Genomic DNA, 24,581 nt, shown 5'->3' with positions numbered 1-24,581 from the left:
AGTCCCTCATTGCGTGCCTTCCACCTGGCACTCATCTCCATCCTGCAAAAGCCCAACCCGAATGTCACATGGTCCCTGGAACCTCCCCAGAGCTCTCCGCACAGAGCCAGTGGCCACCTCCTCTGCAGCCCCATGACTGATGGCCCATCATGCCTGCCACTGGTAACTGTCCTTCCCTTCTTTCTCATTCTTCTGTGTCCCTCGTCCCGGTGCCTGGATGGGGCCAGAGTTTACCAGGACTCAGTACAAGACCATTTCCCGAGTTCATTCCTACACGTTCAAAATATCCTGAACGAACTAACTCTACCTTCTTCGCAAATATTTATGGAGGAAACCGAAAATATAAATACATAGTCTCATTTTAAATCATCAACTCAAGTTTGATGTTTTACTTATTTGGATAAAATTATTATACTATTGAGAAATGCGAGTTTTAAATAAGGAAAAAAAAAAGGCTTATAATCCTACTGCCCGAAGGATTAACTTTTTTAAAAAAATTAACTATCTTCAAATTTCATATGCACAGTCCTTATACAGCTATAATGATAATATAGCTTTATATTCATTTTTCACTTCCTACATTATAAGCATTTTCGTATTGCTACATAGCCTTAAGATGATCACTTAAACGATGGTATTCCAATGAACAGATGTAATTTACTTAATCTGACATATTGTTGGATGTTTCACTTATTGCTTTTAATCACTATTTTGGATAAGGCCCAAGTGTATGTAAAATAGTAGGATTGTCTTAGAGTGTTTCTTTAGGGTTATATTCCCAAAAGAGCAGGCCAAGAGAGATCTGCGTGGTTTTGGTATTTGATATCAATGTTTAAAGGTTTTCTAAAGTGTGTTTCTACGGGTTTACTTTGCTAGCAGCGATACCTTGCCTTCCATCTCATCTTTTGGTGGGTTTTTGCTGACTTAAGTGATTCTCCTCGTGTTTTCTGGTGCTCCTTACATTTCACTTCTTGGAGGGAAGGTCAACTTCTGTTTCCATGAGCTTTTCTTTTCCCAATTTTAGCTCCTCCCATGAGAATCGTCTGCTCCTATGGGCTTTGTTCGTTTGGTTTTGGTTTGGTTTGGTTCAGTTCGGTTTGGTTTTGGAAGGTTTCTTTATATCCGGTTCGGTTTTGTGTGTGTTCCTCTGTGTGTCTCTTTGCAAATTAGACATTCCAGCTGACTTCCTTACCAATTTCCATAAACCCTATGTAATATAAATATTTAACCTTTTTCTGCAAAAAAAATAAAGTGTGAGGGAGGACATTGAAGGATATATATATTTTTTTAATTTAATTAATTTATTTATTTATGGCTGTGTTGGGTCTTCGTTTCTGTGCGCAGGCTTTCTCTAGTTGCGGTGAGCGGGGGCCGCTCTTCATCGCGGTGCGCGGGCCTCTCACTGTCGCGGCCTCTCTTGTTGCGGAACACAGGCTCCAGACACGCAGGCTCAGTAGTTGTGGCTCACGGGCCTAGTTGCTCTGCGGCATGTGGGATCCTCCCAGACCAGGGCTTGAACCCGTGTCCCCTGCATCGGCAGGCGGACTCTCAACCACTGCGCCACCAGGGAAGCCCCTGAAGGATAATTTTTGATGAAATAGAAGAGAACCAACTCTCTGACCCCCTCTCTCATCTTTAGAACAAAGAGAGCCTCTGAGGCTGCAGCCCTGCCCTTGCTGGGTGATCCTCCACCAACTGCTGTGTGTCCTGCTTCCCCAAGACTGTCCTGACTTCAGCAAAGGCTAGGGGTTGGGTCTGGCACCTGGGATTTGAGGCTGTTGACTTAGTAAGGCGTGAGATAAACCAGGTGCAACCGAGGACATGTGAAGCAGTTTGTGAAACTGCTGACATTTCCATCGAATAAAATTATAATAAAAATAAAAGGTTTCCTCGTTAAAATTCTCTTCAGTGATCACTGCAATTTGGGAAGTAAAAGAGAGGCTACGATATGAGGTTTGTCTAAGCCCTTTCCAAGCATCTGTTGCTGAGTAACAAAACACCCCAGACTTGGTGACTTAAAACAACAGTAACTGATTATTATCACCGTTATCCTCGTGAGTATCCTCCTCTCTCATGGTTCTCATGGTTGACTGGGTTCAGTGAGGCCCTTCTCTGGGTACCTCATGGTTGCGGTCAGAGGGTGGCTGGGCTGGAGGCTCGCGTATCTGGAGGCTGATGCTAGCTGTGGGCTGGGATCTCAGCTGTGATTGTAAACCAGAGCACTTCCACGTGGACTTTCCATGTCGCCTGGGCTTCCTCACAGCCTGGCCTCTGTGTTCCGTCACAAGCTGTCGCTTTCATTATTGTCTGTTAGTCCAGGTCGCCACAGGACCTTCGCAGGTTCAAGGGGAGGGGACATTGGTTCTGCCTCTTAGTAGGAGAGTAGTCAGGTTCTGGAAGAAGCTGTGGACTGAAAATATCGTTGAGCCACTTTAGGAAAATGCAGCCTGCCTCGAGCCACTTGGGGGATCCTCCAACAGCAGCTTCCTTGGTCTTTGGCAGTCCCCCTTCCTCTCCCAGGTCAAGGTCACAAGCTTAGGCGGCTTCTCACCGGCCCACTGAGTACCCCACGTGTGGCTGCATTACTTGAGTTCCAGCAAAAAGAACATCACAGACAGACAGCCTCCCTGCCGCAGGCGTGTGGAGGGGTAAATAAAAGCAAGCATTTCTCTCTCCCGATTCCTTGCTCATTCCTACCCCTTCCGCATTTTCTCATAAGAGGCCTTCTCAGGAATGCCTCCCAGTAAGTGCTGCAGGCAGAGCCATCTTCCACCAGGTGGCAGGAGCGAGTGGCTGAGTCTCTTTAGATAAAATAAAACTTGAGGGGGAGAGTGGGAGGGAGGGAGACGCAAGAGGGAAGACATATGGGAACATATGTATATGTATAGCTGATTCACTTTGTTATAAAGCAGAAACTAACACCATTGTAAAGCAATTATACCCCAATAAAGATGTTTAAAATAAATAAATAAATAAACTTAAAGCCCCACACCAGACAGCCTCAAACCTAGATGTAGATAATACCACCTGAAGAACTTGTTAGAAATGCAGATTTCAATTTTGCCCCAATTTCTGTAATTATAATAATCACCCAGTTGATTCTCTGGCAAGTGGTCTGGAGACCACACTTGAGAGCAAAACTCCTCTTTATTATTTATTTATTTATTTATTTGGCCGGGTGGCATGTAGGATCTTGGTTCCCCGACCAGGGATCGAACCTGTACCCCCTGAAGTGGAAGCGTGGAGTCCTAACCACTGGACCGCCGGGGAAGTCCCCAAAACTCCTCTCTAAAGGTCAAGGAGAGGTCACTAGTCTTCAGAATCCCTGCCATGGAAGACCTTGTCCATGTGATAATACGTTCCCCATGCCCCCACCTTGGATTGCACATGGCGACCTGGCTACTCGCTGCTCCCTGGAGGCTCCCTCCTCTTCACGCCTCTTCCTCCACTCCCACTTCACTTCTCTGAGCGCAAGAGCCATACAGCAACGCTCCCCTGGCTGTTGTCACTTGTGTGACCTCAAGGACCTCCAGGTCAACATGCCCAAATCCACACTAAAATCTTCCCACCAACCTGCCCATCCTACATGGGCTTCATCAGTACCGACACGTCCACCCACCTGCTCTAAGTGGGCGCCTCGAACTTCACAGTTTTCTCCTCTGTCTTCTCCAACCTCCATACCCAGTCAGGTCCCAAATTCTGTTGAGTCTACATGTAAAGTTATTACAAACTCTGCCACTAAAGATCTCATCAGTCTGACCGCTTCCCTCATTCCTGCTGTGCTGTGAGGAAAAGGGAAGCGGAATTCCTGTCCTGTGTCCTGGTGGGGCCGAGAGACAGCAGGCAAAAGGAGGAAGAGGGGCTACAAAGAGTGAAGGAAGCAGAGCAGAGCAAAAAGGAACAAGACAGCTGGACACCTGCCTACAAAACACCATGTGAATTAGGCAGGAAATTTCTGTGAGTGTTTTGTGGGCAGATATAGGTGATCTTAGTACCCCTACAGAATGTGGGTGTCCGCCGCCCCCAGCAGCATCCTTAGACACCAGCTTTTTCCACCACCCCTGCCTCGTTCCAGGCTTCTGCATCTCCAGCCTGGAGCGATGCAGTAGTTCTCAGCTGCTCTCCCCGACTCCAGGGTCTTCTCCTCCCGCGCCCTCCACACAGGTGGGGGTCATTGTAGAACTGGACCTGCCTCTCTGTTCCAGCAGCTGCTCAGCCCCTACAGTGGCGGTTCTCAGAGTTGGTCCCCAGACCAGCAGCACAAACTGCATCACCTGGGAACTAGTCAGAAATGCACATTCGTGCCTCCCCCACCCCATCCCTGGACCTGCTGAATCGGAGAGACGCTGGGGATGGAGCTCGGCAGCCTGTGTTTTCACAAGCCCTGTAGGCGATCCTGATGCAGCTCAAGTTGGAGGACCTGGGCCTAGAGAAAAACATTCCAGCCGCCGCTGGGCACCTGCTAGGCGCTCCCTGCCACCCCTGCTGGTTCCCTGGCACTGCCCAAGGCCCACACATCCTGACGCCACCGCCAACCTTCTCGGAGTTCTCCCAGCTGAAGCCTTTTGCACATGTCATTTCCTCCGTGTACCTTCCCTACAAGCTCCCCGATACGTCATACTCTGACTTCAGGACGCATGTGCCTTGGGTGTTTCCTCGTCTGTGTCCACACCTCTTACACACCTAGGGCAGCTTGTTCACCTCACTAGAGTCACGGTTTATGTGCATTTCCCCTCTTTGTTCTGTCCTGACCGTGAGGGTTCAGAGGGCGAGATCGCATTCCAGTCTTCTCTTTCGTCTGGAAGTCCAGCGCAGAGCCAGACACACTGGAAAAGTCAGTAAATATTTAGTAAGCACCTGGTTAGGCAACTGACTGGCCAACTGACTGACTGATTCCCCAACTTGGAAAGAAAAATCAAAGGAGCCTTCAAATAAGCAGAAAGCATTTATTTGTCTGCCAGTGTGTTTTTAGCGTGCAACCTTTGCACACCCCTTGCCAGTCCCGTCAGTTACCTGTTAAATAAAAACAAGTGAGTAGAACTTTTATTTTAGTTTGTACACTTATCACCATCAGGGAGAGGTGCTTCGATATCTTAGTTGTAATATTTTAAGTTCCTTCCCATACCATTATTTTAGACTTAGCCTAATTTCATTTAATGCAGGGTGATTTTTTTGAAGTCACCATACCTGAAACTCATCACAGCTTACGAAACAAAAAGAAATCAAATCGTCCAGAGATACTTGTAGTGTTAATTGTCTTAGGTACCTTGTGGGGATGTTGAGCATTTCTTTCCTGATGTTTATTGACCTCCAGGACAATTCTTTACTGATTTCCCCACTTATGTGATTCAGAGCATCAGCCCCTCAACAAGCCATCAAACCAAAGTTAACTCCTGTCTTTGCACTTTCTGACACAAAGGTACCAAAATATTCAGCGAACCATTGCTACAGAGAGGCCTGAAGAAGATTCTGGCAGCCAAAGTTGTGAGCAGGTCCCAGCAGGAGGCAGCGGAGGAGGTGGCGGGAGTGATTCAGAGGCTGAATCTTCTCAGTCAAGCATAGGTATGCAGGATGGGCCCAGACTCCTGGGATGCGAATCGGGTAAGGAAAGCAGGGTGTGGACGAGGGCCAGCGGGAGAAAGAGGCTTGGCACCAGCAGGGTAAAACAGACAGAAGTTTCCCACCAGGAACGTAAAGGGAAAGTGGATTCACAGTGAAGAGACCTTGCACCTATGCATCAAGGCAAATTTCGGTTTTGGTGGCTTAATCATTTCTTATTAAGTAAATTTATTTGTTGGTGTCCTAAGGATGTTTTCCACTTATAAATAAAACACGATAAGAATTCATGGTCCGCTTCCAAGGAGCCACATGACAACAATAGGAAGACTTGTTTGCATTTAGAATAAAATACACAACAGAAACTAACACAACATTGTAAAGCTATTATGCTCCAATAAAGATTTTTTTTTTAAAAATAGGAAATAGTAAAAAAAAAAAAATTTTTTAAAGAATAAAATACAATCTCCCCTGAGGGAGGAACCTGGGAGTAAAGAGAACCTGCAGGCTTACGATTGATTATACATGGCCGCCTGGGAGCATTTTTTAGCAAATACCATCAGCATCCACTAGGGGGGTCTGGTGTTCATTTCTTTGACTCTGAGTGGAACTCAGATAAGAATATTCAAAAGGCGTTAAGAGATTGACTTCTTCTTTTTTTTAATTGGAGTAGAGTTGATTTACAATGTTGTGTTAGTTTCAGGTGTACAGCAAAGGGATTCAGTTATACATATATATTCTTTTTCAGACTCTTTTTCATTATAGGCTATTACAAGATATTGTATATAGTTCTCTGTGCTATACAGTAGGTCCTTGTTGGTTATCTATTTTATATATAGTAGTGTGTATCTGTTAATCCCCAAATTCCTAATTTATCCCCTCCCTTCCTTTCCCTTTTGGTAACCATAAGATTGTTTTCTCTGAAGAGATTGGCTTCTGCTTTTTATACCTGTAATAGCGTAAGATTATTACTGTAACATCCTAATAACCCAGTTTCTTTTTGAACTGGGTAAATGATGGCAGATTGACGGCTCTAGAACATTCGGAGCAAACAGCCATGTGCTTCCTGTACTGCCAGGTCTCAGCTCTCTCTGCAAAAGCAGAAGAGTGGACATTTTCACGCCCTCTTTTAAATATGTATGTACAGAGTTCCACCAACTATTTTAATTGCCTCCATTCTATTCATTTTATCAGATATACTAACTAAACTGACTAGTTTATGTATTTCTATTATTAATTTCTATTAATCTCTGATAGAGATGTAGTAAAGTGGTGGAGTAATTAGAAACATGAGGAAAAAGGAACAGAAAATTTCTTTCTGGGTTTGGTATTGGATCCGGTGGCATTTGCTGTATAACAAGCCATCCAAAGCTTAAGTTCACAGCCATGCATTTAGCCCTCAATCCTGCAGGTGGGCAACTTGAGCTGAGGCCTGCTGGGTGGTTCCTCAGGTCACTGGGCTCACACCTGCATCCTTGGTCAGCTGTGGAATTGGCTGCAAGCTGGCTGGCCTGATGTGGCCTCAGCCGGGGCGGCTTGTCCCCACTCCCCATGGCTTTTCATCTTGCACAGACTGTTCTCGTGTTGAGGGAGAGAAAGTGGGGACCCACAGGCCGCTCAGAACCTCTGGCAAATTCTGTTGGTTAAAGCAAGGCACAAGGCCAGCTCGATTCAACAGGGTTGCAAAGTTCCATACCAATGGGGATGCGGCAGGGGAAGAATTGTGGTCCTTTCTGCAAACAAATTCTCATAGCTATGGTGAGCAACTTATAAAGAAAGTAAGAAAAAAGTCATTGGGATAAAAGGGATGAGGTATTCAAGGACTTGATCCTAACTGAAATTGTACAGGAACACTCCTAGGAAATAATGATTCTTAACTGACAGACACCGAGTGATAGGACACCTGGCCCTATCGCTGCGACAGCTGGTCAGATCACTCTTCAAAACAGCAGTCCTCTCCAGCTGTGCAGGTGAAGGCTTGTGGGCTGCTGGTGCCATGAGAGAGAAGTCCCCTATTTGAAACGATCTTTTCCCAATGCCTTTCGTTGCTTTGCTTCGCTTTTTCCAGATCTGAGGAGAGATGGGTCACTTTCTCCAGTGAACTCACAAAAAATCACCTTGCTGCTACAGTCCCCAGCTGTCAAGTTCATCACCAACCCCGAGTTCTTCACCGTACTGCACGCCAATTACGTGAGTGTTCCCACACACAGAAGGGGCCTGGCCTGGCTTCCAGCAAGACCTGAAACACAACTTTGCAAAGTCATTGGATAGATTAAAGAGGATAGCATTTTAACTAAGGCAAGAAAAAAAAAAAGAGAGAAAAGAAAAAAGATGGCTCTTTTTTTGCTCTCTGTGAGTCTCCCAAAAAGGAGAAAAGCTAGATTTGGAAATGCTGTCGCTTCTGTGGGTTTTTGTTAGGTTCAGATGTGTTAATAGCAGTGAAAGTGATTTGGAAACAAAGATGTGTTTTTATTATTGTTAACATTTTTAAGGAACACAATTATGAAGTTGACGGATTCCCTTCAGCCTGAATCATTTTATAAAATCACTTTCATTAAAGAAATTTTAGAATAGATAAATAACTAGGTTTCCTTTTCCTATAATTAGTTTTGCAAGTAACATGCTTAAGGTAAGTTTGATGTGATTTTTACATATGTAGTTTTTGTCTTTTTTTTTTTTTGGTATTGTCGAGGAAGCAATGACATTATATTACTATAGTCATTACTTTTCTCATTCGACAAATGTTTCCTGCAGTTCAGGCACAGATCTAAGTGCTGGAGTCATAAAGACAGATTAGGGTGACACCGGCTGAGCAGAAGCTCCTCGTTTTGTGGAGCAACAGACGTGCAGAGATGTGTCTAACGTGACAGGACAGTACCTGACCTCAGGGAGGAACAAGATGCTCGGGAAACACAGGGAGTGGTCCTGTGTTTCCTGAGCTGAATTCAGTCCTGAAGGTTGAAAGTGGGAGGGGCAGAGGTTCCAGGCTGCAGGAGGAAGGACTCAGCCTGGGGCTGGGTCCAGTGAGGCTGGAGTGTGGCGACAGGCAGACCTGGGAAGAGGGCGTGGAGAGATGAGCAGCAAATTGCCTGGTACGTCACGGAAAGGAACCTGGATCTACCTCAGTAGGCGACAGGAGCCAGCAGTCTCCGATGTTATCATCAGTTACATGATCCAGTGTTTGAGGAATTCTTTTCTCTGGCAGAACTGTGGGAGAGGGACTGAGGGGGCTAAGACCAGAGGCTGGTTCAAGCGCTCAAGTGAGCAATGATCAAGGGCTGCCTTACGGAAGGGGCTGGGAGCAGAGAAAGAATGACTCTGCTCGGGAGCTATTTCAGTCGCGCTTGGGGCCACTGTGATGGAGGGGGATGGGAGATGAGGACTCCAGAGAGTGAGTCCTCTCTGCTTCGGGCCCCTGAGTTAGGTGGTCATGTCCCCAGTTAGCAGTAGTTTGATTAAGTGATGTAGGCTATGGCAGGGGAGGAGGGACCAGTTTTGAGCAGGTTATATTGGAGAAGCCTCTGGGACATCCAGTGGTTAAACCCAGAGCAGCTGCCCAGCGGTGCAGGTGGGGGAGTCACGAAGGGGGGCAAGGATGCCAAGTAGTGATGCCCTCAGCACTGGGCACCAGGTGGCCCTGAGCTGGAATGAGCCACTGCCCCAGCCTGCTCTGGCTGTGAGCAGTCTCTCCTTGAACCACACGCACACACCAGCCCCAGGTAGCATAAAATGCTTACTTGGCACAACGAGAAACTCGTGCAACTTTCTTCACTTCTTCTCATCCCCCGACCCCTACACACACACACACACACACACACACACGCACGCACGCACGCACACACACACACACAGTTTTTACCTAGCAGACCTCTGAAGGTCAGCCCTAAATCCACAGGGAACCTTAATTAATACACCCTGCTATAAAGACAGCTAAGATGGAGCACGGGCGCACCTGTGCAGTCAGAGGAGGCAGCCGGACGGAGAGGAAGGAGATGCTCAGAGGGTCAGAGGGAGACTTGAGAGAGCAGAGCCCTGCTGGGGTGGGAGGAGGGGGGAAGGAGGAGGGCAGCTCTGAGATGCAGGGCAGGTCGACAGCGTCCAGGATGCTGAAGCAGCGGTAGAGCCAGACAGCCCGGAGGTCCGTGTGTGTTTACGGGGGGCAGGCGTTTACTTCTGCAGCAAGAGCTCTACACCCCACCCCCAACGCCCAAGGCTCACAGTAAATCCCTGTGTAGCAATCACATCACATCCCATTAAGGGGCTCAAAGTACGCTTGGTCTGTTTCTCCTAATCCCCACTGCCTTCCCCGTTGGCCCCGACCCCTCTCAGAGTGCCTACCGAGTCTTCACCAGTAGCACCTGCTTGAAGCACATGATCCTCAAGGTCCGGCGGGACGCGCGCAACTTTGAACGCTACCAGCACAACCGGGACTTGGTGAATTTCATCAACATGTTTGCGGACACTCGGCTGGAATTGCCCCGGGGCTGGGAGGTCAAAACAGACCAGCAGGGAAAGGTGAGCCTGGCTGCAGTGGGGGGCCTTACAGCAAAAGGAGAACACTGGTGAGCAGGCGGTGAGGAGGGAGCGTGGGGAGGACAGGGAAGGCTGTGCCTCAGACGTGCCATTGGCCACCAGGAAGGAAGGAGGGGTAACTACCCACACCTGGGTTTCTGTCTTGTGATGTGCGGGATGTTTTCAAGCATCCCTGGCTCTGCCCACTGGTGCCAGTAGCACCTCCACCAAGTTGTGACATTGCTATGTGTTCTCTGGGTGGGGAAGGGGTGGGGTGTTGGCGGTGGGGGGACAGTGTCACACCCAGCTGAGATCTGGAACTGGCTTTCGGTTTGGAACCTGAAACCAGATTCTGTTCCATGACCTTTCTATTGTTTTGCCTCCTTAGACAGCTCACTCTCAGGTAATGAAATTATTAGCTAACTGGGAGTGACATTATTAGATTACTCATTGTGATTTCCCTAATAAGCCTTCAGTTATTAAAACAGCCTGGCAAACAGGGACCGGGTGAATTGGACCCGTGCAATGTTTCTGGCTTGCATTTTGCTTTCATGTGACCTTAACCAAAACTGGGCTTTCCCGGGGATGCTCTAGAAGCCTAGCTGAGTCTGCTAAAGCGAGGATGCTTTTCCTTAATCACCATCAGCCATCTCAGTGTACTTATAAGACAAGGCCAAACAGTTTACCAAGGAATTGTCCCTGTGTAATCTTTTACAAACTTTGGTAGAGAGAATCCCTCCCTCTTTTAGTGGCAAAGGAATCAGAAGTGTTGCCAGCAGACACATGTCTAAGTGGGAAACTGCATCACACAGCTCCTTTCCTCTGTGATGGTGAACATGCAAAGCCATGGTTCCCCAAAGTGGGTTGATAGGACATCACCGTGCCCTGGGAGCCAGAAATTCCCCCACAAACATTTTATCGTGCCTAAGAACCTGGGCTCTCTGGAGTATGGGGGGAAAGATTGTGTTCACTAATTAATGCAAGTCCATCAGTACAATGACTGTCTATGACCAGCTCTGTAGTCGGGGATGAACTGGGCGAGGGGTGCCTCGTGTATGCAAAAAGCCACCACAGCCAGATTTCGTTCCCCAGGACTTCCTTGTTTACTGGGTTTTGCCTCCACTGGGAGAATGACAGTGACACATGGTCATTTTCATGGTGTGGTGATAACTTTCTATGCAAAAGAAACAGAGCAGGTTCCAGAACACTGGACCATCTTCTTGTTCCTCGCTCGGCCAGTCTGCTTCTTTCTTTATTGACATGTTCAGAGTCAACAGCCTTCACTTTTAGTGTGTACTGTGTAGGAAGAGGAGGGCTGGGGCCGAGCTGTTTGGTGTCTTTGAATGCACTGTCATCCCCACAAGGCGGACAGAATGGCCTCTGACTCATTTGTTGTTTTGGAAATCTGAGGAAGGTGGACACAGCCTCCGCCCAGCATCAGTGGAGATTGCATGTGAGCCTCGAGTTGGCTCCAGGGCTGTGCTAAGGAGGATGGTTATCCAAGAGGTGGTGGGACTTCGGGTGGTGAGACAGGTGAGACCCCATCTGTGGCAGGCATGAGATGGAGGCGGCCTCTACTAAGGACTGAACACATAGCAACAAAATAAGAAGGGACCTCTGAAGACCTACTACTACATGAAGGAAACAGAATCTTTATCTTGAGAAAAAGCATATAATTTTCTTCAGAAAATAGAAATGAACATTTTAAAGATAATCTGCTTATCATACACAGAATGGCACGAGACGGTATGACTTCTGTTGAGCACAAAGAAGCCACACACAGAAAACAATCTGAGAGCAAGCAGACATAAGAAAACAGAACCACCGTGGGATATAGCAATCCCACTCTGGGTATTGATCCAAATGAACTGAAATCAAAACCTCAGAGAGATATCCATACTCCTGTGTTCTTTGCAGCATTAATCAAATAGCCCAGATATGGAAACAACCTAAATGTCTGTTGATGGATGAATGGATAAAGAAAATGTGGTGTATACATACAATGGGGTATTATGTAGCCTTAAAAAAGAAGGGGATTCTGACACATGTTCCAACGTGGATGAACATGGAAGACATTATGTTAAATGAAATTAGGTAGTCACAGGAGGACAAAAACTGCACTATTCCATTTATACGAGAGATCTGCTCGAGCTCATAGAAACAGAGTAGAATGGTGGTTGCCAAGGGATGGGAGCAGGAGGAAGTGGGGAGTTTCTGTTCAATGGGTAGAGAGTCTTTGTTACACAAAATGAATAAGCTCTAGAGATCAGCTATACGATATGGTACCTATAGTTAACAGTACTGTACTATACACTTTAAAATTTGTTGCAGGGACTTCCCTGTAGATGGCGCAGTGGTTAAGAGTCCACCTGCCAACGCAGGAGACACGGGTTCGAGCCCTGGTCTGGGAAGATCCCACGTGCCACGGAGCAACTAAGCCCGTGCGCCACAACTACTGAGGCTGAGCTCTAGAGCCCATGAGTCACAACTTCTGGGTCTGCGTGCCACGACTACTGAAGCCCACACACCTAGAGCCTGTGCACCACAACAAGAGAAGCCACCACAATGAGAAGCCTGCACACCACAGCGAAGACTAGCCCCCGCTCGCCACAACTGAAGAAAGCTCGCATGCAGCAGTGAAGACCCAACGCAGCCAAAAATAAATAAATAAGTAAAATAAAAAAAAATGTGTAAGAAACTAAAACTCACGTTAGGTGTTCTTACTACAATTAAAAACAAGAAAAGAAAAGGACGTGGGCTAAATAAATGTTTTAAGATCGCAAGGAACAACAAAATGTAATAGCATAGGGATAAAACAGAGCAGAACTGACACTATGTAAAATCAAATCATTAATATAGAATATGAACATGGAAACAGCCCCCAAAGCACAAGGAAGGCACCAGATTGCAAACAGTAAAGCATAAAGTGGAAAAAAAAATGTAAAAACCAAAAAAAAGAAAAAATATATATCTCATCTCCTCAGCAAGAACCAGTTTAATATTGACCAATTTAATATTACAAGATCCCTCAAGATCCCTTACCCGTGTGCTCTGCTATATAAGTTACATATTTACTTGATTTACTGTTTTGTCTGTTTCTCCTGGCAGAATTTTAAGCTCCTTGAGAGCAGGGATCTTTGTGTTACTCATTGATGAACCCTCTAAGGGCCTAGAATAGTGCCTGGCACATAGTTGGCCCTCAATAAATCTCCGTTGGATGAATGACTTATAGATGTTCTTCAAGAAGAAATCAGAATGCAGTAGCAATAAGTAAATATTAAATATATTAAATTGTTAAATATTGAAAATACAACTTTGATCTACAACAAACTGTTCAGGTGGGCAGGTTAATTGGACTCACTGAGTTACAGTAAAGTTAATTAAAATAAATGCTATATCTACACATACTCTGGAATGTCTTTAGAGGTTTAAAAAATCTTATCAATATACAGCCATGATAATGTGAACGTTATTTACAAAAGAATTAAAATAAGACAAGCTTCAAACTTCCCATCCATAAAACTAAACTGTAGAAACCCAGAGAGCAATGACTACAGGTTATTGATGAGAAAGGTAGTAGCCCAATAATCCTATTTCCAGAAAAATTGTTATCATTGAAGTGTGACGACAGTAGGGAAGAAACCTCATGTACAAGATTTCAGAGCTCACCCTACTCTTTTGCCTGCCCTAAGAAAACCATTCTCCAGATGACTCACAAATAAAGCAGAGGAAATCAATAATGGGAAAATCATAGCATTAAAAACTATGGTGGTGGGTATTTAAAATCAATCAAATCCACAAATATAAGTGTAAATAATTGCTTTAAGATTTTAATGCTTTAAAATAAATTGGAAAAGGCTCAATAAAATATGGGAAAATATGTATAATAAAAATGGAATACGTGTATAAGAACAATCTGGACCAATATCCACAGACCAGAATTAAAAAATAAGGAAACAGGAAGTGGGTTAGTGAACAGGGCAAGGAAAGTTGTGCTAAGTTCCTAGTTGGGTGTAAGGGGGGGTCAAAGCGGATAATTTGAAAAACAATGGCTAAATATAGTTATTTGACAAACTTAAAAAGCAACCATTTTACCATTTAAAGCAAGAGTATTCTCTTTTGAATTCCTACAAAAGATAAAATCAAACAAAATACAGTTGATATAACAAAACGCACAAAAAATTCCACAAGGAAGGAAAGAAAATTAAATTAATAAAATAAAATAACAGTAAAGCCAGGCATAACAGTCGTGGCAGCAGGTGGAAATAGGATGAACTTAGTATTCCTAGTAAGAAATAGTATCTCCTTACCAAAAGGAGATACTATCAGATTTGATAGCAAACAAACCCAGCTTAAAAAGAAACATACCTAAGAAATGATTCAGAAAGTTTAATAGTAAAAGAATAAATATTTAATATAGTGTGAAAACAATAACAGAAAAATCAGTGATGGTGTATTAATATCATACAAAGGAGAGTTGAAATTCAGATCATTAAAATGGAGTCAGAGAAAAATTTTATACTAATCAATGGTGCAATTAAAATAAAGATACAATAATCATATATACCTTGTGAACCAAAGAACAACATACATATTATATAAAGAAAAATTTATTTTTCTTTTATTTAAATTTAATGCAATCTCTTTCAAAAACCTATGATCTTAATTACGTACAATTTTTATCTGTCAAGTGTTTCTCAATAAAGGTGGAAAAATAGAGCTTACATGAATGGGTAAACAAAATGTGTTATATGCATACAATGGAACATTTTTCATCCTTAAAAAGGAATGAAAATCTGACATGCTACAACATGAATTAACCTCGAAAACATTATGCTAAGTTAAATAAGTCAGACACAAAAGGACAAATATTATATCCCATATGAGATATCTAAAATAGTATTCATAGAAACAGAAAGTAGAATAGAGGTTACCAGGAAGTGAGGGGAGGAGGGAATGAGGAGTTATTTTTTAATGGAGCCATAGTTTCAGTTTTGAAAAGTGAAAAAATTTAGAAGATGAATAGTGATGATGGCTGCATGACAAAGAGAATGTACGTAATGCCATTAAATTGTACACTTAAAAATAATTAAAATGACAAATTTTATATTTTACCACAATTTTTAATAATCTTTTATTTTTTTAATTGAAGTATAATTGACTTGCAATATAACATTAGTTTCAGTTGTGATTCAACATTTTTATAGCTTGTACTCCATCTACAGTTATTATAAAATAATGGCTATAATTCCCTGTGTTGTACAATATATCCTTGTTGATTAGTCATTTTATACATAGTAGATTGTATCTCTTAAATCCCTACCCTATCTTGCCCCTCCCCCCTCCTTCTCCCCACTGGTAACCACTAGTTCGTTTTCTATATCTGAGAGTCTGTTTCTCCTTTGTTATATTCATTAATTAGTTTTATTTTTTAGATTCCGCATATAAGTGATAACATACGGTATTTGTCTTTCTCCATCTGACTTACTTCACTAAGCATAATAACCTATATGTCCATCCATGTTGTTGCAAATGTCAGAATTTCATTCTTTTTTATAGCTTATTAGTATATCAATCTGTGCGTGTGTGTGTGTGTGTATACACACACACACACTACATACATACAGCTCGACTTTATCCATTCATCTGTTGATGGACACTTAGATTGCTTCCATATCTTGGCTATTGTAAATAATGCTTCTGTGAACACTGAGGTGCATGTATCTTTTGAATTAATGTTTTCATTTTCTTTAGATATATACCCAGGAGTGGAATTAGTGGCTCATATGATAGTTCTATTTTTAATTTTTTTGAGGAACCTCCATTCTGTTTTCACAGTGGCTGCACCTATTTACATTCCCATCAAGAATGTAGTAGGACCACTTATTGAAGAGGCTGTCTTTTCTCCACTGTATATTCTTGCCTCCTTTATCAAAGATAAGGTGACCATATGTGTGCGGGTTTATCTCTGAGCTTTCTATCCTGTTCCATTGATCTATATTTCTGGTTTTGTGCCAGTACCATACTGTCTTGATTACTGTAGCTTTGTAGTATAGTCTGAAGTCAGGGAGCCTGATTCCTCCACCTCCGTTTTTCGTTCTCAAGGTTGCTTTGGTTATTTGGGGTCTTTTGTGTTTCCATACAAATTGTGAAATTTTTTGTTCTAGTTCTGTGAAAAATGCCAGTGGTAGTTTGATAGGGATTGCATTGAATCTGTAGATTGCTTTGGGTAGTACAGTCATTTTCACAATGTTGATTCTTCCAATCCAAGAATATGGTATATCTCTCCATCTATTTGTATCATCGTTTATTTCTTTCATCAGAGTCTTTTAATTTTCTGCATACAGGTCTTTTGTCTCCTTAGGTAGGTTTATTCCTAGATATTTTATTCTTTTTGTTGCAATGGTAAATGGGAGTGTTTTCTTAATTTCACTTTCAGCTTTTTCATCATTAGTGTATAGGAATGCCAGAGATTTCTGTGCATTAATTTTGTATCCTGCTACTTTACCAAATTCATTGATTAGCTCTAGTAGTTTTCTGGTAGCATCTTTGGGATTCTCTGTGCTGGGAAAACTGGACAGGTACATGTAAAAGTATGAGATTAGAACACTTCCTAACACCATACACAAAAATAAGCTCAAAATGGATTAAAGACCTAAATGTAAGGCCAGAAACTATCAAACTCTTAGAGGAAAACATAAGCAGAACACTCTATGACATAAATCACAGCAAGATCCTTTTTGACCCACCTCCTAGAGAAATGGAAATAAAAAGAAAAATAAACAAATGGGACCTAATGAAACTTCAAAGCTTGTGCACAACAAAGGAAACCATAAACAAGACCAAAAGACAACCCTCAGAATGGGAGAAAATATTTGCAAATGAAGCAACTGAAAAAGGATTAATCTCCAAAATTTACAAGCAGCTCATGCAGCTCAATAACAAAAAAACAACCCAATCCAAAAATGGGCAGAAGACCTAAATAGACATTTCTCCAAAGATATACAGATTGCCAACAAACGCATGAAAGAATGCTCACATCATTAATCATTAGAGAAATGCAAATCAAAACTACAATGAGATATCATCTCACACCGGTCAGAATAGCCATCATCAAAAAATCTAGAAACAATAAATGCTGGAGAGAGTGTGGAGAAAAGGGAACACTCTTGCACTGCTGGTGGGAATGTGAATTGGTACAGCCACTATGGAGAACAGTATGGAGGTTCCTTAAAAAACTACAAATAGAACTACCGTATGACCCAGCAATCCCACTACTGGGCATATACCCTGAGAAAACCATAATTCAAAAAGAGTCATGTACTACAATGTTCATTGCAGCTCTATTTACAATAGCCAGGAGATGGAAGCAACCTAAGTGTCCATCAACAGATGAATAGATAAAGAAGATGTGGCACATATATACAATGGAATATTACTCAGCCATAAAAAGAAACGAAATTGGGTTATTTGTAGTGAGGTGGATGGACCTAGAGTCTGTCAAACCGAGTGAAGTAAGTCAGAAAGAGAAAAACAAATACCATATGCTAACACATATATATGGAATCTAAGAAAAGAAAAAGTCTTGAAGAACCTAGGAGTAAGGTGGGAATAAAGGCACAGACCTACTAGAGAATGGACTTGAAGATATGGGGAGGGGGAAGGGTAAGCTGTGACAAAGTGAGAGAGTGACACGGACATATATACACTACCAAATGTAAAATAGATAGCTAGTGGGAAGCAGCCGCATAGCACAGGGAGATCAGCTTGGTGCTTTTTGACCACCTAGAGGAGTGGGATAGGGAGGGTGCAAGGGAGGAAGACGCAAGAGGGAAGAGATATGGGAACATATGTACATGTATTACTGATTCGCTTTGTTATGAAGCAGAAACTAGCACACCATTGTAAAGCAATTATACTCCAATAAAGATGTTAAAAAAAAAAAAAAGAATGTCCTAGGGTTTTCTTTTCTCCACATCCTCACCATCATTTGTTGTTTGTAGACTTTTTGAAAATAGCCCTTCTGACAGGGTGAGGTGACATATCTCATTCTGGTTTTGATTTGCAATTTTCTGGTGATTAGCAATGTTGAGCATCTTTTCATGTGCCTGTTGACCAACTGTATATCTTCTTTGGAAAAATGTCTACTCAGGTCTTCTGCCCATTTTTTTTTTTTTTTTCACGGTACGCAGGCCTCTCACTGCTGTGGCCTCTCCCGTTGCGGAGTACAGGCTCCAGACGCACAGGCTCAGCGGCCATGGCTCACAGGCCCAGCCGCTCTGCAGCATGTGGGGTCTTCCCGGACTGGGGCACGAACCCATGTCCCCTGCATCGGCAGGTGGACTCTCAACCACTGCACCACCAGGGAAGCCCCTACTGCCCATTTTTAATCACGTTCTTTTTTTTTTTAATATTGAGTTATATGAACTGTTTATATATTTTGGTTATTAACCTTTATCAGTCATATCATTTGCATGTATTTTTCTCCCATTCAGTAGGTTGTCTTTTTGTCAATGGTTCCCTTTGCTGTCCAAAAGCTTTTAAGTTTAATTAGGTCCCATTTGTTTATTTTTGCTTTTCTTTCTTTTGCCTTGGGAGACAGGCCCCAAAAAATATTTGTCCAATTTATGTCAAAGAGTGTTCTGCCTGTGTTCTCTTCTAGGAGTTTTTGGTTTTAGGTCTTACATTTAGGTCTTTAATCCGTTTTGAGTTGATTTCTATATATGGTTTAGTGAATGTTCTAATTTCATTTTTTTACATGTAGTTGTCCAGTTTTCCCAGCACCTCTTATTGAAGAGACTGTTTTTCCTCCATTGTATATTCTTGCCTTCTTTGTCATAAATTAATTGATCATAAGTGCATGGGCTTATTTCTGCATTCTCTATTCTGTTCCATTGATCTGTGTGTCTGTTTTCATGCCAGTACCATGCTGTTTTGATTACTGTAGCTTTGTAGTATTGTCTGAAGTCAGGGAGCATGAAAACTTTGTTCTTTTTTCCTCAAGATTGCTTTTGCAATTTTGGGTCTTTTGTGGTTCCATATAAATTTTAGGATTATTTATTCTAGTTCTGTGGAAAATGTCATAGGTATTTTGAAAGAGGTTGCATTAAATCTGTAGATTGCTTTGAGTAGTATGGAAATTTTAACAATTCTTCCTATCTATGAACACAGGATATCTTTCCATTCCTTTGTATCATCTTCAGTTTCCTTCATCAGTGTTTTATAGTTTTCAGAGTATAGGTCTTTCACTTCCTTGGTTAAGTTTATTCCTAGGTATTTTATTCCAAAAAATTGAAGAGGCAGGAACACTCACAAAATCATTCTCAGAGGCCACTGTTACACTGATACCAAAACCAGACAAAGACACTATGAAAAAAAGAAAATTACAGGGCAATATCTCTGATGAATGTAGATTAAAAATGCTCAGCAAAATACTAACCAATCAAATTCAATAATACCTTAAAAGGATCATATGCCATGATCAGGTGGGATTTATTCCAGGAATGCAAGGATGGTTGAACATCCACAAATCAATGGGATACACTACATTAACAAAAGGAAGGATAAAAATCACATGATCATCTCAATAGATGCAGAAAATGCATTTGTCAAAATTCAGCATCCATTTATGATAAAGAACTCTCAACAAAGTTGGTATAGAGGGAACATATCCCAACATAATAAAGGCCATTTATGACAAACATCCACATCATACTGTCACCCACAGCCAACATCATACTCAATGGTAAAAAACTGAAAGCTTTTCCTCTAAAACCAGGAACAACACAAGGATGCCCACTCTTGCCACCTTTATTTAACATAGTGTTGTAAGTTCTAGCCACAGCAATTAGACAAGGAAAAGAAATAAAAAATATCAAAAATTGGAAGGAAAAAAAGTAAGAGTCACTATTTACAGATGGCATAATTATATAGAAAACCCTAAAGTCTACCAAAAAACTATTAGAACTAATAGAGTTCAGTAAATTTGAAGAATACAAGATTAATATATAGAAATATGTTGCTTTTCTCTTCACTAATAGTGAACTATCAGAAAGAGAAAGAAGAAAATAATCCCATTTAAAATCATACCAAAAAGAATAAAATACCAAGGAATAAATACAATAAAAAAAAGAGCTTACAACATCTTTTCAAGATCTATGGACCATTTTTCTAAGTGATAACATTCTATAACACAAAGAAAACAAAAAAGCAGAAAATACTCAAGTTGCATTCCATGGCCGCAAGCAATAAAGCCAAATTTTAAATAACAAATTTAAAAACCACCATCAGAAACAAAAACTGGGCTAGTTGGAAATTCAAAACAATATTCTATGTGACTATTGGGTTTTAAATAAAATTAAGACTTAGAAATCTTTAAGAAGTTATTGAAAATGCAAGAGAGTAGTACTTAATAAAGCATGAGATAAGAAAGCATGTACTCAAAGGGCTAGCAGCACTGGTTTTTATTATCAAAGAAGAAAAATAAATATAAAATATAAGCTTCCAAATCAATGATTTAGAGAAGATAAAAAAGCAATAGTAATTAAAGCAGAAATGTATTTTAATGTTTATTTGAAAAAAATAAAAGGCAGAAGTGTATGAATTAGAAAACAATGTAAGAAGTAAATGTAAGAGTTGTTGTAGAAGAGAGATAAATAGTAAATAAAATCAACAAAATGAGATGTAGCAGGTGCAGGGAAATTTTTAAAAGGAAAAAAGAAAATACATTTCTTTCTTTATTTAACAAATAGTTAAATAAATGTTTGATATCACAGAAAATCTAGAAGAAATGAATAATTTACATATTATATATATATATTCATATACATTTGACTTGGTAAATATAAAAAATTGAATAGACTTATAGAATAATTTGGAGAATGTATCAGTGAATGCCTTTCCCACTCCCAGATATCTTCATGCTCTACTCCAGAACATGGGAAAAAATAGAAACTGCATAGTTTATTTCATGAAGCCATTATAACTTTGCTTATGAATCTAAGCGGAAAGCAAAAACTGTTGCCACAAATTTAGTACATCCATACCATAGAAAAGTAATCAGCAATGAAAAAAAAAGAATGAACTGCTGTTACATGTAACAACTTGGATGAATCTCACAGAAATCATATTAAGTGAAAAAAGTCAATCTCAAAAGGTTACATACTGTATGATTCCATTTTTATAGCATTCTTGAGGTGACAAAAATTCAGAAATGGAGAAGTTATTGGCTAGGGGTCAAGGATGGAATGGGGTAGAGGAATAAGGAAGGGAGGTAAGTATAATGGGAAAGGGCCCCATGAAGTGTCCTTATGGTGATTGAACTGTTCAGTATCTTGACGGTGGTGGTGGATACATGAACGTGATTAAATTGTATAAAACTAAACGTACGCAGATGAGTACAAGTAAAACTAGGGAAATCTGAATTTTTAAAAAAGCTATACACGAAATTCACTTGAGTTCCAAAAAGCTCATATTTAAAACTGAAGTGTTTGAAATCAAAGTTCTCATGTCCTGCATTCATGAATTGTGCTCACAAATTGTTGAGTTATGTATTATACCTATACAGTGCCACAGCATGAGCGGCTTAGAGATAAGTAAAACACTGTCCTGGCAGATACAAGTTTATACTCTATTTGGTGAAGGCTGTAATTAGCATAACAAAAAATAAATAAATGCTTTTGAAACAAAAATTAAAAACAAATTTAAAAAATTAAAATGTTGAATTTGACAGTATATTAAAAGAATGACCCACCACAATTAAATAGATTTTCTCCCAAAGATATAAGGGTCATTTACCACTAGTAAATCTATTATCTCTAGTATTTTAACCAAGAGTTTATAGGAGGAATTTCAGTTGATCGTTTTAAGAAATACTAGAAAAGTACTTTATAAAAATGAAATACACATTTATGTTTTAAAAGTAAAACATAGTCTTAGAAAAGTAGGAAAGTAAGTGTGTTTTCATGACAAAATAAAGGATCCCTTAACATAATGAACCACGTCCTGTTTTACAATTGGACCCTAGTAAGTTTTCCTATCAAAATACAGAGCAAGAAGATTGCAGCGGCCGTATCTTATTTAACATTGTTTTGGAAGTTCTCGCATGTATTACAAAAAAAGGAGGTAAAAGGTAAAAGAGCCCTTGTAAAAAAGGAGACAAAATTATCATTATTTGCCAGTTAAAACTATTTTGGAAATTAATAAAATTAATATCGGTTCATCTGGAAAAGTGAAATAAACAGGCAAGAATACCTAAGAAAATTTTGGAAAAGATAAATAATAAGAGGAAACTTGCCCTACAGACATTAATAATTGGAACAGTGAAACTCCCACAGACCATTGGAACAGATAAAATATTCCTGAAACACACTGTGGTATTTATAAGAATTTATATTTAATGAAACGATAGGGAATGGGTGATTTAGAAAAATAAGCCCTTGGAGAAAAAAATCCAATTACAACTTCACATCATACCAAAATAAGTTTCCAGAAACAATTAACCCACCAAAAATAAAGCTAGAAAAATATAATTAAGCATTTAACTGACCTCTAGCTAGAGAGAAATAATTGAGAGATTTGTATACATAAGAACCTAAAAAATTCTGTGTATTAGAAAACAAAGCCAACGAAAATCAAAAGCAGTGTGAAGGCACATGAGTAAGCACGTTTAAATTAAAGAAAATCTTAACATCCCAACAACAAAAAAGGGAAAAGGCAAAGTAGACAACACTCCAATGAAGAAATTGACAAATAAACTTAGGAGGAAATGTTTGGCTTCCCTTATAATTCATCATGATTTACCATTCAACATTTCTAAGAGTTCTTTCCAATACTCAGCACTGGCAAAGTCCGTGAAAAGGGTTCATGGACTTTTGGTAAGACGACAAATATGTACAGCTCTTGTGAAGGTAGTTTGTTAATATGGATCAATAAACATAAATGTTATCCTAACTTTTAACCTAGTAATTAACTCAACTTTTAGGAATTTATACTAAAAAATTACCACATATACATATATATAAGGAACCCATTTAACTTTAATTTATAAACTTTGACATATAGTTGAATAATGTCTCCTTTTACTATACACTAATTTAGCTTATACTTGCGTGTTTAAAATCTCATGTAAACATGTTGATAAATGTTGGGTTTTTTCCCACTCACATTTCATTCTTATTCAGATTCTTGTATTTTTTTTTATATCACTGGCATCATTTTTTGAGCATCTAACACGGTGTTTCAGGGGACATCATTTCAGTCCCCTCTATGTTGTTGGACATACAGCTCTTTTTTGGCTCTGTGTGGGAAGCTGTTCTGGGAAATTTTATTACCAGGCACAGATACTAATTCACATGATTAGTATCTGTGAGTATTTTTGATCTCCCTAATGAAACCCGCTTCCTGTATGACATTTTATAAAGCTTTTAAAAAGATTCGTTTACAATGAGTCTTGTTTACAGTACTTTAAATCATAAGCTCATATTCCCCAAGAATAATTTCTAAATCTGTATAATATTTCTTGGCCTACTTCTGTCAGGTGACACCTGAACATGTCTAAAACAAGCACTGGTTGAGGTCATTTAAGGCAGATGTCGTTACCAAATATTACACTTTGCTCAGAAGAGAGTATTTGAAAGTTTATTTTCTAGTACAGAAGGTTTTGTAAAAGAAAAAAAAATAAGTATTAATTTTCTCTTTTGTGAAAGGTAACTAATTTTAGTTTTAAAGAATGACTTTTGTCATATATTGGAACTTATACACTAATCAGACATGCCACAAAGATTTATACACAAGAGTGTTTATTGAAGCATTATTATAAAACAGTAAAAAGTCAAGTGTCCAATGATAGAGGGTACTGAAATTAATTATTATGCATTCATCAAACTGAACACCATATAATCAATAAAATTCTGTGTTAAAAGAATACTTAATAACATAGGAAAAGGCTCATAAAATAATAGGTGAAAAAATCTTACAACAAAATTGTAGGTGCTGATGTGGGAAGGTATGTATATATTTGTATATTTGCATAGGAAGAGAGAAATGGAAAACATGCACCAAAATATTTCGGTGATTACCTCTAGATTGTAATCTTTGGGATGGTTTTAGCTACCTTCTTCCCACGTTTTTATCCTTTTCAAGTTTTTTTCTCCGTGAGACTATGCTAATCCTATAACCAAAAAGAAGAGCATTTATTTAAAAAATAAGCAAAATGCTTTACACATGATTGATTACTAGAATGACTTTTATCCATGAAAGGCTCCATTTCTCTTATTTCCCATGATAGGTAAGGTGTTATGCTCACTGTTCCGTGACTCCACCGTGTAAAGTGATTCTCAGCGACTGGCGTTGCTTCTTGGAACTGCTGAGCAAGCAGAAGCAGAGGCACATCTTCCATCTAGTTTTGAGTAGATGAAAAGGAGAGACACACGTAAACATGATGACTGAGCCCTGGAGTGCTCCCAGGTATCACTGGCTTCATTTGGCTGGTTCTCATGCATGTGCTCTTTCCT

General features: G+C 40.4%; 1 protein-coding gene across 1 annotated transcript in view; it reads left to right on the top strand.

The window, feature by feature from the left end:
* Positions 1–24,581, top strand: part of HECW1 (HECT, C2 and WW domain containing E3 ubiquitin protein ligase 1) — a 253,203-nt gene that overhangs the window by 150,525 nt on the left and 78,097 nt on the right. The window contains exons 11-13 of the mRNA XM_065883673.1: positions 5,420–5,562; positions 7,625–7,746; positions 9,886–10,071. Of these exons, the coding sequence (XP_065739745.1) occupies positions 5,420–5,562; positions 7,625–7,746; positions 9,886–10,071 (451 nt within the window). The remainder of the gene's footprint in view (positions 1–5,419; positions 5,563–7,624; positions 7,747–9,885; positions 10,072–24,581) is intronic.

This window comes from Phocoena phocoena, chromosome 9 (genome assembly GCF_963924675.1).
Source record: "Phocoena phocoena chromosome 9, mPhoPho1.1, whole genome shotgun sequence".
Taxonomy (NCBI): domain Eukaryota; kingdom Metazoa; phylum Chordata; class Mammalia; order Artiodactyla; family Phocoenidae; genus Phocoena; species Phocoena phocoena.
Note: the sequence above shows the minus strand (reverse complement) of the source record. Positions and strands in the feature narration are given on the sequence as shown.